We start from the raw sequence: 16188 nt of genomic DNA, 5'->3' as shown, positions 1-16188 counted from the left end.
AGAAATGCTCAGAAATCTAGTCTTCCCTGAAATAAATCCGTTCCCTCAAAATATTTGGTTACAGTTGTGTTAATTACCCAGGAGATGGTGAAGTCTGCCTCTGTCTGTGAGCCTGATCTTAGTGACTTCTGCCCCTCTCATTTGACTGTTTCACTTTCTTCAAAAGGGCCTGTGTTTGAGACTTTGCTTATCAGAACAGATCACCACTAGGTGGCAGGCTCTAACAATGCAACACACTGAGGGGGCAAAATAATGTGAAAAATGTTTCTAATAATGAAAACCAAATAACCTTTAAAGATCAAGCCTGCACATAAGAGCCGTCTTCAAAAATGATGAGCTTTATCACTAACGTTTTTACGGATCTGTGAGTCTTAAAGCTATGTGATATTTCAGACGAAGTTCATTTTGTAGTTGTGTTGCTTCAGATCTTCTTTCGAAGGCTTAATTTTTAGACTTTGAGACTTGTCTTGAGGGTGAAAATGCAGTAGGAGAAAATTTTTGTTTTTCTAAAGAAGGGATCCCTGGTGCCTGGTGTTTCATAATGTAAATAGAGTGGTCACGTTTGCTGTGCTAGATCCCCAGAGCATTAAGAGTGAATTTCGTGGTCTTTCTCGTAGGGGCTGCACAAATTTTGAAAAGAAGGTCTCTGGGAGCATTTTCCTTTTTCAGTGAGTTTCAAGTTGCATATTGTTGAAGATGGCAGCTGTTGTTTTCATCTGTATTCTGTGGTTTTCCTTTTAGCCTTGGGAGTCAGAGTTGATGACACATTTGTGGGAAGGTGTGTCTCTCCTTCCCTGCCACAGACGGAAGGTGTTCATGCGGGTCCTGGCCCACGCTCTGACCAGTGCAGAGCTGGCCTCCCCTCTCCCACCAGGCTCAACTTGATGTTTCGTCTTAGTGTCCTGTCAGCTGGGAGACTTTCATTCTTCTTTTTTGCCAGTCACGGCCTGTGGTTGAGAGGGCAAGTGAACCGCTTTATGCCCACTCTGGTGGGATGGAGTATTTGTGCGCAGTGGTACTTCTGGCGAAACGTGTTTCATTTAGTTTCAAATGACTTCAGCAAAGTGAGTGTGATTCAGGCTTCCCGTCTTGGCATGAACACTTACCAAGCTACATTTCATTTTGAAAGATAAACATCTTCTCTTTATCTTGGTCTGGTAGTGCTTTTAAGGCATTTTATGTCCTGCTGTAAGTTTTCCTCGCATTTTGATTTGGACTAATGACCCTTCTTAGAAAGTACCAGTAAAGTAGCTGATATTTTAAAGTAACTAACTAGCTGATGGTGCTGGCAGACTGGTTTATCTCTCCTCACTTTAAATCTTGGGCTGTTAATATGAATTAGGAATGAAGCCCCCCACCCCCCACTTCTTCCAGCCTTCAACTGACAAAGACTGTTAAATGGTGAATATTTACAACTGGCATTGGGACCCTTTGAGGTTCCAGAGCTTTAACATGGTATTCAGTTTTTTGGGGGAAATGAAACATTAATATCAGGATTCCCAGTAGGAAACAAAATTAAATTAATCCTACCCCCTCCTTTTTGACCCACCTTTTGAAGAAATTGCTTTCTTCCATAATAGTACTACTGTTGATTCTAGTTCATTGGGTTTAATAGTAGAAGCAAAGCTCTAAGAGCTCATTTGTCGGGATTCCCAGGTCAGGATTTCCATTAGTAATAAAGTAATAAAGTCAGTTCGATTTTTGTGGCTTGTTCTCTGAGGCTATTTAAAGGTTTTTTTTTTTTCATCTGAGATGAGTTGCAGCTTATAAAATGGGTTAATTGGCAAAAGTGATAATGTACATTTTTAGTTCTATTGTTGGTGCTTTTTAATAGTTTTTATGTCTATATTTATTTTAAATTCTCTCCCCCTCTTTTATTAGTCTTTAGCAATTAACAAGTAAATTTGTATGTGAGGGTCGACCTATATGTTTTAGTTTCATCTTGAAAATATGAGTGCTAATTTCTGAGGATTTTTTTTTTCTTCTTCCAGAGAATTCAGTTAGTTGAATAGATTTGGTATCCAGGGATAACCCGTATTCCCTAAGACTGTTGTGTGGTGCGTGAGACTCTGGTTCAGGGGGATCTGGGAATCCATTGGCTTGGAAGTGGGGTGCTTTGGGAAACACGTAGGCCAGCTCTGCTCTGGAGCAGATGGTGACCAATGGTGGACATTCAAGCTACCACCATTTTGTTACCCCAAAGCAGGCAGATTGGGGAGGTGGCCAGATGCTCAGGTCCCAGAGGACTTCTGGGGTTGGGGGGTGGTTATAGATGAGATCTCATTGTTTACTTCCGGTATTCATTTTAAGGTCAGCCCGAGGTGTTGGGGTTTGGGTTCTGCACACATCTGAAGTAAAATGCAGCGCATCTCCTGAGAGTTGTTTGACTAGTCTCCCAGAGTTAACTGTTGTCCTTGAAGACATTAAGATGCTAATTTTAACATGAGGTATTATCTTTACCCGTCTTTGTTATTTAGGTATTTTTCAGAACCATGACTTGCTTAGTTTTTAATATGAGTAATACCTTAATTCAGAGAAAAGAAAGCCATTCAATAGAAAGAATACTGTTCTTAATTTATATTTCCTATTTCTGTAAAGTTGTAATACATGTTTTATTATACATCTTAACTACATAACTTTACCCAATTTTTTCTGTGTGTGTGATACACACGTAACATGCACATGTTTTTTTTACAAGCACAGGAACGTAATGGGCATAGATTTCCCTCCTCTACTTAACAGTATACTGAGCATGTTTCCAAAAGAGTAACATATTCCTTTACCACACTGTGATCTTTCATTATTAAAGTATTTGGGAAATACTTTCAGAATGACGTGAGACTACATGCATGCTTTTTGTCTTTTTCTCTTTAACCACTCTAATCCCCATAGAATAACTTCAGATGTTCTCCTGCTTTGTAATTTTACTCGAACCATCACTTGAGATGTTAGTGTTTACATAAGAAAGTTGGCTTAGATGTGGGAGGGAAACTGGAATGTTTGAGTCACGCTGTGAACTAATTCAGCCTTTCCTCATGCACTGTATACTTCAGACCTTGCGATATTACATATTTAGCATAATGAAAGTCCCCTGACCCAGTTTACCAACTGATCTCTGGCCAAAAGCAACTTTAAAGCTGAGTCTAACCCAATCTCGCTGTTCTAATTGCATTTATGATTCGATTTCTTTTAACAGTATTTTCAGGAAGTAAATTGAGTTGGAAACCTGGGTTTTCAGCTCCTAAGTAGCAGGTTAAAGAGTGCTTAGAACCTAGATTGGAAAAAACTCATTGTGGGAGTGAAGTACATCTCTTTTCTGTGATGTCCTGGCAGTAGATTATTTCATTACACCAGCAAAACAGTCTGCCTTTTCCCCCACAGAAATAATGATAAAATGCAGTACTTTGCTGGGAGATGCATTTTGGTAGAATTTACATGAGTTAGTGGGTCTGTTTAGCTAGATCTGTGCAGCCAGAATGAACCAGAGGTTATGTTCTTGCCTGACTGCGGCTGGCCTCGGCCAGGGCTGCCAGCAGCAGCTCGGCTCCTGTTTCCAGCTCTTGCAATCCAGCAGCTGCTCCTTCATCCTGTGGCAGCTGCTGTTGTCTCGTTTGGGCTTTGGGCCTGGCTTCCTCACTTTGAACCTTGGCCTTATCCCTGAGCTTGTAGCAGTTGAAGGTGATCCTGTGCTACAGGCCAAGAGGATGGCTACTGGGGCTGAAACGGAGTGCCTGTCTGGTCTGCTCCATGCAAGGCAGCTCTCCCGACTGGCTAGGCCAAATCAGAGCCCCTGTGGTGCACACCCTGCTGCTCTGAACCTCGCCCGGTTAGTGCTCCCTGAGTATCCTGGTGTGATACTCAGTGTTCTTCTCTGCTGCTGTATTTGAAGCTGTGTGACCGCAGGGACCTTGTGGTCCTGTTCCCTGTCCACTTCCAACCTCCAGCATCCTCAGTGCTACACAGTAAGTGATTAATGCGTATTTGCTTAATGAGTGACCAGAGAAAGAGTTGAATTTGGCCTACCTTAGTGTGCATGACTTAATTTGGACATATTGAAAATAAATATGAGATCCGTTGTTCAAACCCTTCTATTTATTTTGTCCACTCAAGTTTCTTCAGTGTTTTGGGGTGGGTGAAAAGCGGGAACAAGTTTTATTTTGAAAAATTGTAATTTACTTTTTGATTGAATTGTGGTGTATAGTCCAAATAAAAAGTAAATATGGAGTTAGCTTCCCAGCTTTTCCCCTGCCTTCTTTTTCCCTCTGCAGAGGGACCAAGGAATATATGCTTTAGATTAGGAGGAGGTGAGGAGGTCATCTGATCAATGAAGGATGGAGGCCTTCAAACTAAATCTGAAATCCACACTCTTCCTCAAATGTAAATTAAGACTCTTAATTATATTCTTTGTTGCGGTGTTTTTCTTTCCTTTCCTTTTTTATTTCTTTTTAAAAACTGGTGCCGTTAATAATACTGTATTATTGATTTAGAATTTGTTAAGAGCATAGCTCTTACGCATAGTGTTCTTTCTACAAAAGAAAAAACAACAACAAATAATTCTGCTGAAGAGGGCAGGAGGAGACTTTGGGAGCAGATGGATATGTTCATTGTGGTAATGATTTCACGGGTGTATATACTTATCCCTAGACTCATTGAGTTATAAATTAAAGATGTATGGCTTTTTTTTTTTTTTTTTTTTTTTTTGGTGCGTCAGTCTTAACCTTGATAAAGTGGCTAAACACATACATAAACTTGTGTCATGTTTTTGGCAGGTACCACAAGAGCCAGGCCATCTATCTGGAGTCAAAGGACAACCAGAAGCTGAGCTGTGTGATCAGCTCTGTCGGAGCCAATGAGGTAGGGACCGAACTCCCTGCCCCCGCAGGAGAGCAAAGTGTACTAAAAAAGAAAAGTAAGAGCAAAACTGTAGTGCAGGTGCCACCAAGAACGTACAGTGGGATCGTGTGTCATATGTGGGTTAGGATCTTAGCACTTCCCCGCAGAAATTGCACAGAGACAAAAAAAATCCCTGAAAACCCCTTACTCTGCTTGACTACCAACATAATGTGGATTTGTATGTTCCTGGTGGTATTGGTGAACTCCAAGTATAGTAATTGAGTCGGGAGCCACTGAGGGAGACCACAGGAAAGAACAGAAGGCAAGTCTGTGTGGTATCTGTGTGTTCAGATCCTGCTGCTTTGTAAGATCACCGAGTACATGGAACTCGCTTGTGGAGCAAACTCCATCTTTGTTATTTCTCTAGAGCTTTTGTGTGTACTAAGAGATTTGCTTTGTGCTGTGAGGATTTAATGACACACCTGGCTCAGGGTGGGCACACAGTAAGTGCTCAATAAATGCATGCTGGCTAGATCTGAGCTCTACAGTGCTCCTTGTCTGCTGTCTTTACAGTCTGGCACGTCCTATTGTGCCTCTCTCTCAGCAGTGAGCTGCTAGGCTCTGGCCCTCAGGTATTGGTTTCCTAGAGTCTCTCCTGTAGGGTAGTGACTGGTTCTGAAGTTAGCTCAGAAGGTTATGCTACAGGTTAGGATGACTGGCGAGTGAGTTCTCAGACAGGCCCTTCGTTAGGGGGAATGTCAGCAGTGTGTAACTTGTATTGTTAGGAGTTTTAAAAAAGTTTAAAACTTTAATAGCTTGATTGGCTTGATCTGTTATCAGTCCACAAATGTCTGCAAAGAAATTGATTTTTATGTGTCTCCCCTCTGTAACTTATTCATGCCAGTGCACAGTAAATCTAATGAAACTGGATTATGAAATAACTTAAGCCTCTTCCATTCTCCTAGCTTCCTGAATTGAAAATGCCCTCAAATGTGACTAGTTTGCAAAATGATTGTTTACTCAGAAGTTAGGGAGAGCCTTCCAGATAAATGAATGTCCTTTCTCTGTGGGCTTGGGGTCTGTGAGTCACCCCAAGCCAAGTCAGGAGCAGAGCAGGATCTGATGGAGGGACCCGCTGTTTGTCAGCAAGAGCTGTTGTCACTTCACGGCAGAGCCCTTGTGCCTGGCCTCATCCTCCTTGGTGACACCTCAAGATTTTTCAGGAAAAATAGAAATGCAAGTTATATTTTTTTTGTCTCGGTTGAAGATTGTCATCCTTTGACATAACAGAGTGTCAAGGAGGTCTGACAAGAAAACGGTGACACTGAGACATGTCACCTGGAGGGGAGAGGCCTCAGTGCACCCGAGGCATGCGACTCTAGTAAAGGGAATATATTTCTCACTTCTTGGAAGTATTCCAGCTGATTTTTCAGGTCAAATCCTAAGTGACCCTGGAGCCAGTTGGCCTTGGCATAACCTGACTCCAGGGACATTTGTTGGGTCTGAGGCTATTGGTGACTCCCCATTTCAGCCCTTCTTGTGGTCATTTTTCAGTTTAAAGTGCTTCTGCGAAGTCCTTAGAGGCTCAGCTTCACATGAGGTCTTTATTTTTAAACCGCTGTATTTGACTTTGAAGTCTCTCTGTTGCTAAATAATCACATTAAAGGAATTGAAACAAGACTTAGAACACACACTTTCAAAACCTGAGAATTGAATGGGGGAGGGAGCAGATAGGTCTGTAGACGTCTACTTGCATATGTGGGTGAGATGCAGAACTTAAAAGAATCGTGCTTCTGGCCCCATCTGTTGGCACATTAATTAAACGGACGAGGAACAGGTGAGAAGAGTCAGGGCCAAGTTAGTGGATAAGAGCAAGCAAGAGGTTTTGAGAGCAGGCACCAGAATTCACATTGGACAAGTTGACTTAGCCTTCCTCTTCCATAAAATGGGGTGAGGACAGTACATCGTAGGGTGGTTCTGAAGATGAGAAAGCTGAGGTGTGACCAGTGTCCGGTGACCGAGGAGGAGACTGCTTCCCACTTCCCAGTCCTGGCCACAGGGATGACAGACACTTGCTGAGTGCTCTGCTCTGGCGGTCCTGCTGCTGGCAGAGTTCATTCTCCATTCTGTGCAAGAATGCATCTGCCCTGTGAAATGTCAGACATCTGATACCATCTGTGGGAAAAGGATATGGTCAGGGGGGAAGGGCTGTCTTAAGCTAATTTAGCCTTCTGATGCTCCTAATTGGGCCTTCGCTCACTCATGGGCCTTTTTTTTTCCTTGTTATTTTTTTCCTTTCCTTTTCTGCCATGACCATTAGCCTTAATTGCCAGGAAACCAGAATAGTGAAAGACTATGATATGGAAGTCCCTTGAGGCAAGGAAAATATTTCCAAACTTGATTGCAAGTTTATATTCATGAATGCATGTATTTTGAATGTCGATGGTGCTGTAATCAAACCAAATAAAAGAATGTCCTTAAGATAAGGCAAGAATAGAACCTGAGATCATGGTGCCCTCCATTTACATAATCAGAGGTGTGAGAGAGGGAGAAGGAAGGAGAAAGGAGGTCCGGGGCTGACGCCTGCCCTATGCTAAGTGGTTCCTGATGGGTGGCGGGGTGCAGCCTGAGAGGAGGTTGCCACGGTTCCGCCCACACCTCATGCTGGCAGATGTTTCGATGCCCTGGAAGACTTTGCTCCTCAGTATTTGCTCTAGCCGCTCTCATCCGGTTCCCTTTCCTTCTCCCCTGCAGATCTGGGTGCGGAAGACAAGTGACAGCACCAAGATGAGGATTTACTTGGGCCAGCTTCAGCGCGGGCTCTTTGTGATCCGCCGGAGGTCAGCGGCTTGACTTTTCTACAGTGTTCTTCCCTTGACCTTTTTTCTGGAGTGGTTTTTCGTTTTGTTTTCTTCCAAATAGAAAGTTTTTAACCCGGGAATTGCTCCTTGGCCTTGGAAACTGGGGAGCGCTGCTGTGGATTCTGCGAGGCGCTGTGGTGGCAGCCACTTCCGTCTTTGCGTTGCTCCTTCCTGCCTCGACCTCTTCCGGCCAGCCGTCATCGTGAACTCTTGCTTTGGGGAGTGTTGCGAGTTCGATTTACTCATTTCTTTGTGGGTTTTTTTGCTTATACTTTGTCTTTTTTTTTTTTTTAAGCCTCCTTTGAGTTTGAAGGGATATCTTTTTTTTAATTGACTTTAGGTCTTTCTACCAGGAAGGGGTACACTCTACATTGCATTTTCATGTTTTGAATCTAATTAGTGGATCACGTAGCTCTTTCCCTTGTCGAGTCCAATTCACTGTTTCCCCAGAAGCTTGGGGCAGAGGTCCTAGCAGAAGGAGATTAATTCTCCTGGCTCTCAGCCTTCTCTGAGAAATAAATGCCTTGTGTAACATCTGGCGTATGCCATCCATTCCACTGGCTGAGCGACAGAGAAATTTGCCTGGGTGGCTACGTGCACTGAAGTAAATGGGGTTGGGGGGAGGGGGGCATCTCAGGCACAAATGTGCTGAAGGTACCGCATTTGAAATGTTATTTAATGCAAGTGGTTTATGCAGACACATTTGTTCTAGCTCAAGCTGGAGCAAGTGGTCATTTCAGAAGTTTTTATTTCTAATTCATTTCTGTTTCCTGCCCCTAAGGAGATGAAGTACCTCGTGCCGACCAATTATCTGGGTTATCTATTGTAGGTGGGGAGGGGAAACTGACTGGGCAGTCATCAGTTATCTGTAAACTCTCACTCATAATTCCATTTGCACACTCTTGTCACTGATGCCGTTACTGCACACGGACTGTTTCCAGCCTGTGGAGCCTTGTCGGCACCCCCAGCCTCCCAGGAGGTCTGGCCCAGGCTGAAGACAAAGGAAGCTCTGCTGCGGCTGCCACTCACCAAAGGAATCCTGGGGGCAACAACCTTCCCCACACTCCTTGCCTTCTGCTCCTCATTTCCAGCCTTGGAGAGATGGTTCACTGGCAGATGGGCCTTTCTGGTTCATAGCTGCCACCATAGGGTATTTAAGGAATTTGGGGTTAGAGCAACGGTTAGCTTCTCTGTGGGAAATTAGTAGACCTTATGCATCCTAGGAAATCTTGGTGTGTCATGCCCTTTGTCTCAGGTGATTATCTTTGTGTCATTTCTTGATATATGCACCCAAAAGCAAGTCGGGGGGCCGTGATGACAAGCGAAATCACCCTGTAAGTCCTGGCTTCAGTAGAGACCAAACCTTACTGACTCAGTAGAGGCATGTACAGATTTGTTTTTGTTTTAATTTATAACGCATTCCCCCCGCCCCCATGTTGGAGTCTCCTTTAGAGAATAAGGTAAATGATGCGTGTTTGTTTAGAGTTGCCTGGGTATTCTGTGCTTCTCTGCCGCAGCTTCCATGATGATGATTATTGGAGTGAACCAAGTCCACAGTAAACAGGGCCTTCATCTTTCCTTTCTTCTTGACAGCCTTTGCTCTGCGGGAGGGTCTCTGTTGCTTGCATTGTCCCTGTGGTGTGTGTAACATCCCATAAAAGCAGGCGGCTGTCTGTTCTCCACTAGTGCCCTGTGATGGAAATTTAGTTACAGTATGTGTGGTCATCAGAGTTTGTTTTTGTTTTTTTGAATGATTGTCTTACTTGGCTTCCTAGCAGTACACCAAAGTTTGGTTTTTTTGGAAAAGCTTGTGTTGATAACTACCGGAGATTTCAGCATCAAAGCAGCAAGTTGTCTTTTTTTTTTCTTGCCTTTTCTGGTGGCACATTTGTGCTTTTGTGAAGTAACTGTTCATTGGAAGACCAGAGAATGGGCACTTTGGCTTCTTCTCTGGCCTTGGCTACATCACTGCCTTCTGGTCCTCAGTATCCTCACAATCCTTAAATCATGTCTGTGGGAATGGGCACAGTGGGGAATAGACTTGAGACACAGCACAGTAAATTGTACTCCTTATCCCAGAAGATTGAGTTTTTTATTTTACCACTCCAGAGATGAAAAGCCATCAGTTCAGCCCCTCTGGCAGGCCTCTGTGGTGACCAGGGGTAGCAGAGCCCCCTTGTTTAGGAGTTGGAGGTACTTGTGATGGGCAAAAACAGATTTTGAGATTCCTGGACTAACAAGGGGCTGGCTTTTAGCCCAGGTGGCCATTCTTATTACAGAAGGTCTTTCTTTCTCACCAGACCGTAGGGTACCATGTGCATCCCCAAATTCAAACTTTCCTGCACATAAGACTTGAGAAAATGTTGGTCTAGACAACTCTTATGAAGAACCTGTACATGGTGTTAATCTGATCAAGAAATTGCACTTGGGTTATTCTGATCAAGAACCTATTTGTGTGTTTTGTTCAAGGCACCTACATTGGTATTATACACAGTGTTTGCTATGGATGTGTCGCAGTATTTATTTTACCTCTGCTTGGGGGCATTGTGTTGCCTTCCCTACCCTCTGACTCCCTCTCTTCCAAAGCCAGTGTCCTCTTGAACTATTTCCAGATTTCTGTAGCCATACCAAAGCTAGGATGTTTTCATTTGTTTGGATACCGGTGTTTATGGATATCTAACTACCTAACTTTTTTTTTTTTCTTTCAACTTCAAACTGGGTCCAGTATAAGATCCCAGAGGCTGATCTGCAAATCAAGCTACTTTTGTTTGTGTGTGAGACCCTGTGTTCAGGATTGGGCGACTTTTCTAAGAGAAATATTGGGGGTGGGGTGGGGTGGGATTGGTTTCTTTTTTTTTTTTTTTACCTGATTTTGGGGATGGAGGGGAATCCTATTTTTTACAGTATATTTGTTTTTTCATTAACATTTCCTTTTAGCCTTGAATTTTTACTAAATTTCCTCCTGACTTAAAAATCTTGTTTCTAATCTGGGAATTTGAAATCTTGGTACTTAATGTTACACCAATTTTTCCAAAGAGTTCAAACCAATTTAATATCAGTACATGGTAAAAATTTGCAGCCATTTCAAGCAGCTGGTGGGCTTTTTATATATCATCATTAACTGGTATCATTAAATGTTCTGAGAGGTGAATGTAAAATGTAAAAAGTATAGGTTTTTTTTTAATAACAATAAACTTTCAAAGAGAAAACCAGCATGTAGTCTGTGTTATATCCATTGACTTGATAAATGATTGAAATTTCTTTAAGTCCCTTCCCCCCCCCCCCCCCAATTGTGGGGAAAGGAAATCAGGAAAGGGGGAGGGATATGCTAGATATTTGCTTATTATGAAGAGTAAGTTAAGGAATGATGTCAGAGACAGGCTCTCAGTTTTGTAAAGAGCAGTCTAGGAGTGTTGACCCATAAATGTGGTGTACTCTTTCCTTGTTGGTGAAGATAAAACAATCTCATTAAAAACGGAGTCAATAAAATTGACCTTAGATGGGAAGAACCTTAAGGTAAACTCGTGTGATTGAGGAGGATGTTGTCATTCGGTACTCTAGAGCACTACCTCCCAATTTAAAAGAAAAAAGAAAAAAGAAAAAAGCTGGTATTTCTACAGCTCCGTGGTAGGTAAACTGAGGAGGCTGCTTGCTGCCACAGGTGACTGACCTGGTGTGCTCACGACCCGAGTGTGGCATGCCCATCAGGAAGGGCTGCTCTGTGCTTTGGATGTTGGAGAAGGCAGTCACTGTTTAACTTTTTTTTAATTATTATTATTAACATAAATGTTTGTTCAGAAGAGTGTTCAATTTCTTTTTTTTAAATTTTATTTATTTGTTTGACAGAGATCACAAGTAGGCAGAGAGGCAGGCAGAGAGAGAGGAGGAAGGAGGCTCCCCGCTGGGCAGAGAGCCCAATGTGGGGCTCGATCTCAGGACCCTGGGATCATGACCCAAGCTGAAGGCAGAGGCCTTAACCCACTGAGCCACCCAGGCACCTCATCAAATCTTAATTATAGAAATTGAGTTTCTTGTTTCCTCAAAGTGGATATGTCCATGTTGACCATCACCTAGATTAGGAAAGAGGACAGCCAGCTCCCGCAGTCCCAAGCAGACTTCCTTCTGGTTGCTACTCCTCACTAAAGTAATGGCTAGCCTGACAAGTTTTCTGTATTTTAATCACCTTGAATTGCTGGGTCCTTCCATAGTAGTTTGGAAGAGCCAAGTCCCTGGTGGAGGCTAGGAGCTGGCCAGGGACTTGAGAGCTGGTAACAGAGGATGTGGCAAAATGAGGGAGGGGAAAACCTTTCAGGTAAACCCTGTTTCCCTCCTGCTTGTCGCCAAGGCAAATGGAACTTGCCCTTCATATTAATATCTGCCTTCTCGTGAGTTTTTTGTGTATGTCAAGCACTATGCTAAACTCTTCAGGCATTCTTTCATTTAATCTTTGTAATGATCCGAGTACTAATACTCTCAATATATTAATGTAATGTTGATATATTAGGTAACATAGTCATTCTGAGACTGACTTAATTTTCCCATGAAACTCCGAGCTCAGCACTGTGCCTAGTCATAGTATGTGCTCGGTAAATGTTGTCCAGTAATGTCAAGTGATCAGAGGAGGAAACAGATTCCTTCAGTCACAGAAAATGGTTCAGTAATTTCTCCAAGGTCACACACTGAGTTGCAGAGTCCCAGATCTTTCAGAGTCCAAGCCAAGGTTCCTAACGATTATACCGTGCAGTCTGTTCCCAGCCCCCTTTGTTAAAATTGCATTCGGCATTTCCACCTTTCTCCAGCCCTTCCCTTGGAGTATGTTTTTTTATCTCCTCTCCCCTCTTACAGAATCAGAGAGAGCAAATTTTAGAGGTAAAAATACTTATGATTTGCTAGGACCCTTTCCCCTGCTGCATGACTCTGGGCTTCTCCCTTGGTAATGGAACTAAGAGTCCGGTTGCTTGCCAAGAGGCTGCTTTCTTCTGAAACAGCACGGGCAGGAGTGCCACAGTTCTGAAACCAAGGAACCATTTAGAATGTGAAGAGTGTGCTGTCTTGATGGAGCTAACTTGATCTAATGAGCAACGTGAGAGCCTTTGGAGGAAAACCTGTGTCTTAACTGTGCCTCCCCAACCCCCAGGATCACTTTCTTCCTGCCTGCCTTTCTTGTCATCTCTAAGGTGGGAGGGGTAGGAGCCATTGAACTGGTTTCTAAAAATGTAGATGGAGAACAGCTCTCCTACATCTGACTGCCTGCTCTCTGCATGTCGGTGGACATTTTCATGTCGTCTCCTGCGGTAGAGTCACTGAATGACAGAACAGACCAGTTCAATGTCACCTGCTTTAGACTGCGTGCTCAGCTCCAGCCAGCAACCTGCATAACAACCAAACCCAGGGTTTGCAGTCTTTGGAGAGAGGCGGGAATGAAAGCTGTTGCTGGTCTCTTCCACTTCCACAAATCCATTTGGGTAAAGCTGAGCACCTTTCCTCCTCTTAAAAAGGAAACAGTAGGGCGCCTGGGTGGCTCAGTGGGTTAAGCCGCTGCCTTCGGCTCAGGTCATGATCTCGGGGTCCTGGGATCGAGTCCCGCATCGGGCTCTCTGCTCAGCAGGGAGCCTGCTTCCCTTTCTCACTCTCTGCCTGCCTCTCTGCCTACTTGTGATCTCTGTCTGTCAAATAAACAAATAAAATCTTAAAAAAAAAAAAGAAAGAAAGAAAAAAAAGGAAACAGTAGATGGAGTGCATTAGAGACATGGGCATCAGCTTACTCTCTTTGGACATAATATGGTGAGAAATATATTAGCTTTAGGAATTTTAGTGTTTACTAAACACTAGGTATTTTTGTGAATAACTATGATTATTAAGACCAAAAGATATGTACGTTCAGGAGAATCCCTAGGGGAGTGAGGGTGATAAGATCCAGTGTAGGTACCTAGACACTTAATCCCTTTACCCATTTTCCCTAATCTGTGTTTGCTCAATTCTCTGAAAGATACAGATCTATAAAATAACAAAATTCACTTTACTGATATGGCAAGACCAATAATCAGAATCTGAAAGATTCTCTCCCCTGTTTCTCAGAAGCTAGAGACTCAGCAGATGCTTCCCCCGTCTGTTGGCGTCACCTGTCTGCCTGCTGATGGTGTGAGTGGGTGTGGGTGTTCCAGAACCCTCTAAGAAAGCATTACCCACAGGGAATAAGGTCCTGAAGGGGGGAGGACAACAGCCTCAGGTTGGCAAGTCCCTGCAGATAGTCAAGAGTCACTTATAATTCAACGTTGATTATTTGATAAGTATTTGAGTTTTTACTGAGATGTAATGTGGCATAGTGACAGTGTGGCAAAGCAAAAGCTTTGGAATCAGTATTTGAATCCAGCTTTGCTGTTTCAGTTAACTAGCTGCTGTGTGACTTGAGGCAACTTAATCTCTGTTAACCTCAGTTTCCTTATCTGTTAAATAATATCCACCCCAGAGCATGATTTTGAGGATTCTGATATTAACGCCTAGAACACTTACTATATGCTAAGCATTTTACCCATATTAACTTACTGAATCCTTACAATGATCCTCTGAGGTAGTTACTATTACAGTCCTCACGTTATAGTTGAGGGAATCAAGAAACAGAGAAGTTAAGCAACTTGTCCAAAGTCACACAGCTAATAAATGGTAAGCCATGGTTCTGACCCCAGTTTCTCTAGAGTCCCTGTTCTCATTCACCATATTGTGCTTTGAGGGGTATGTAATGCAGGACTGGACTGAGGGAATGCTCAGTGGAAGGGACACCATTGTCAGTGCTGCCGCCATCTGTCTGTTCTCTGTCCTTGGATGATAATCTGCCCAATCCTGAGAGACCAGAATGATTTCAAATGGTTTGGAGTGCCCAGTGTGTTGGGTTGAAAACGATTCTGAAGCCCAAGTTTGGTAGATCGGAAGGGGTGACCTAATCAATTACCTTTGTCTGCCATGGACAAAGGAGCCTATTTATTTGCCGTTGCTGATTTAGTCTGACCCCTTAATTTTGAAGTTGGAAACAGCCGAGGCCCAGAGATGGTAAATGATGTGTCTAAGTTCATATGGCCAGCTCTAGACAGAGAGGTGACAGGGGTCCTGTATTCATAAACCTGGCATGGCCACCCCTTAATTCAGGGCACTCACTTAACGTCTGTGTGCTTCAGTGTTTGGGCACACTCAACCCAGTGTGCCTGGGACTGTTATGGTTTTAGCTTTCATCATCTTGCATCGCAGAAAGCATCTCAGACCCAGGCACGCTGAGACAGTTGGTCGCCCTGTTCCCTTTCCTTCTCTGTAAAGTGGGGATGGATGAGAGTTACCCTTTTGCCATGGAGTCGCTGATTCCATGGATTAGCTGAGTTCATGCGGATAAAGCCCTCGCAAGCAGCATGTGGGACATAGTAAATCCTCAGCACATGGATTGGTCGTTTGTGGTTGTTCTCGGTTTCATTATCCTCGGAGCAGAGGGTTCCTGCCACAGAATGAGTTTCCTCCCTGGAACTTCACTGTCGTCCCAAACACGACAGGGGACCTTGCCATGATCATCTGGTCACCTGGATTCAGCTGTCTGGGATGTTTCATCTTCTACTTGAAATAATAAATAATCATGAGCTTGAGGGTTGACGTAGTTACTAGCATTCAATCCCCATGACGTTTATTGAATGGCATTCTAGGTTCTCTTGGGGGACTCAGAGAGATGTAAAAGTATGGTTCCTTCCCTGTGGGACGTTGAGGATGGACAGCCATGCTTGTCCGTCATTCTAGTGCCATGGAACAGGGGCTAAACTTGAGGCCTGGAGAAAGCGGGACAGAGGGCATAATAGCTCCTGACATTTGCAGAGCAGGTGGCTAAGTGCTAAGAGTGCATTAGCTCTATTCGTTGTGCCCTCTGGATTTGTTGTGCCATGTCTGGTGTTTACAGACTGGGAAACCGTGGTTTACTACGATTAAGAAACTTGTCTCCAGTTCACCCAGCTCCATTCCAGAGCAGGTCGACGCTGACCCAAAGTCTGCATTCTCAGGAACCACGAGTGCTTTATAATTTCTTTTGAAAGCAAGTAAAATTCAGGCTTGGCCCAAAAGCTGAGGCAGGACTTGAGCAGTGTCCATGGCTGGGGAACGGGAATTGCATGTGGAGAAAGTGGCTTGAGGAACAGCAGGGGTGGGGAGGGTGGGGCAAATTTAAAGTCAAGTAAGAATGTGTCCACTCAATAAATCTGGATGAATGAGCTTTGAACCTTAAAATCCGTTTGCTCCCCAGCCCTCCATCTTTTTGTCCTTCCACACTTTGGGTTCACCTTCCTTCCCTTTCTGCTTCTGTCCTTTTCTCCCTTCTCTGGCCCACCCATTCCCTCCTCCTCCCCCTTTTATATCCCCAGTGCGGTGGCTCGTGGCAGTCTTGGAGTGACGCTTTCCAATTTCACACTTACATGCTCCCGAAAGTATTCGTAAACTAACTCGTATGTAAAACCAATAAAGGGCAACA

General features: G+C 43.7%; 1 protein-coding gene across 12 annotated transcripts in view; it reads left to right on the top strand.

Moving 5' to 3' along the window:
* The window catches only part of SUDS3 (SDS3 homolog, SIN3A corepressor complex component), a 205847-nt gene that overhangs the window by 23697 nt on the left and 165962 nt on the right, over window positions 1-16188 (top strand). For 11 of the 12 annotated variants that reach the window (XM_032309232.1, XM_032309237.1, XM_032309230.1 and 8 more), the window contains exons 11-12: window positions 4770-4854; window positions 7588-7673. In XM_032309232.1, the coding sequence (XP_032165123.1) occupies window positions 4770-4854; window positions 7588-7673 (171 nt within the window). Of the gene's footprint in view, window positions 1-4769; window positions 4855-7587; window positions 10415-16188 lie in introns of those variants that run through there. The other variant, XM_032309236.1, reaches the window with a different exon arrangement.

This window comes from Mustela erminea, chromosome 13 (assembly GCF_009829155.1).
Source record: "Mustela erminea isolate mMusErm1 chromosome 13, mMusErm1.Pri, whole genome shotgun sequence".
Lineage (NCBI taxonomy): Eukaryota > Metazoa > Chordata > Mammalia > Carnivora > Mustelidae > Mustela > Mustela erminea.
The sequence above is the reverse complement of the archived record's forward strand: the minus strand, read 5'-3'. Positions and strand labels throughout refer to the sequence as shown.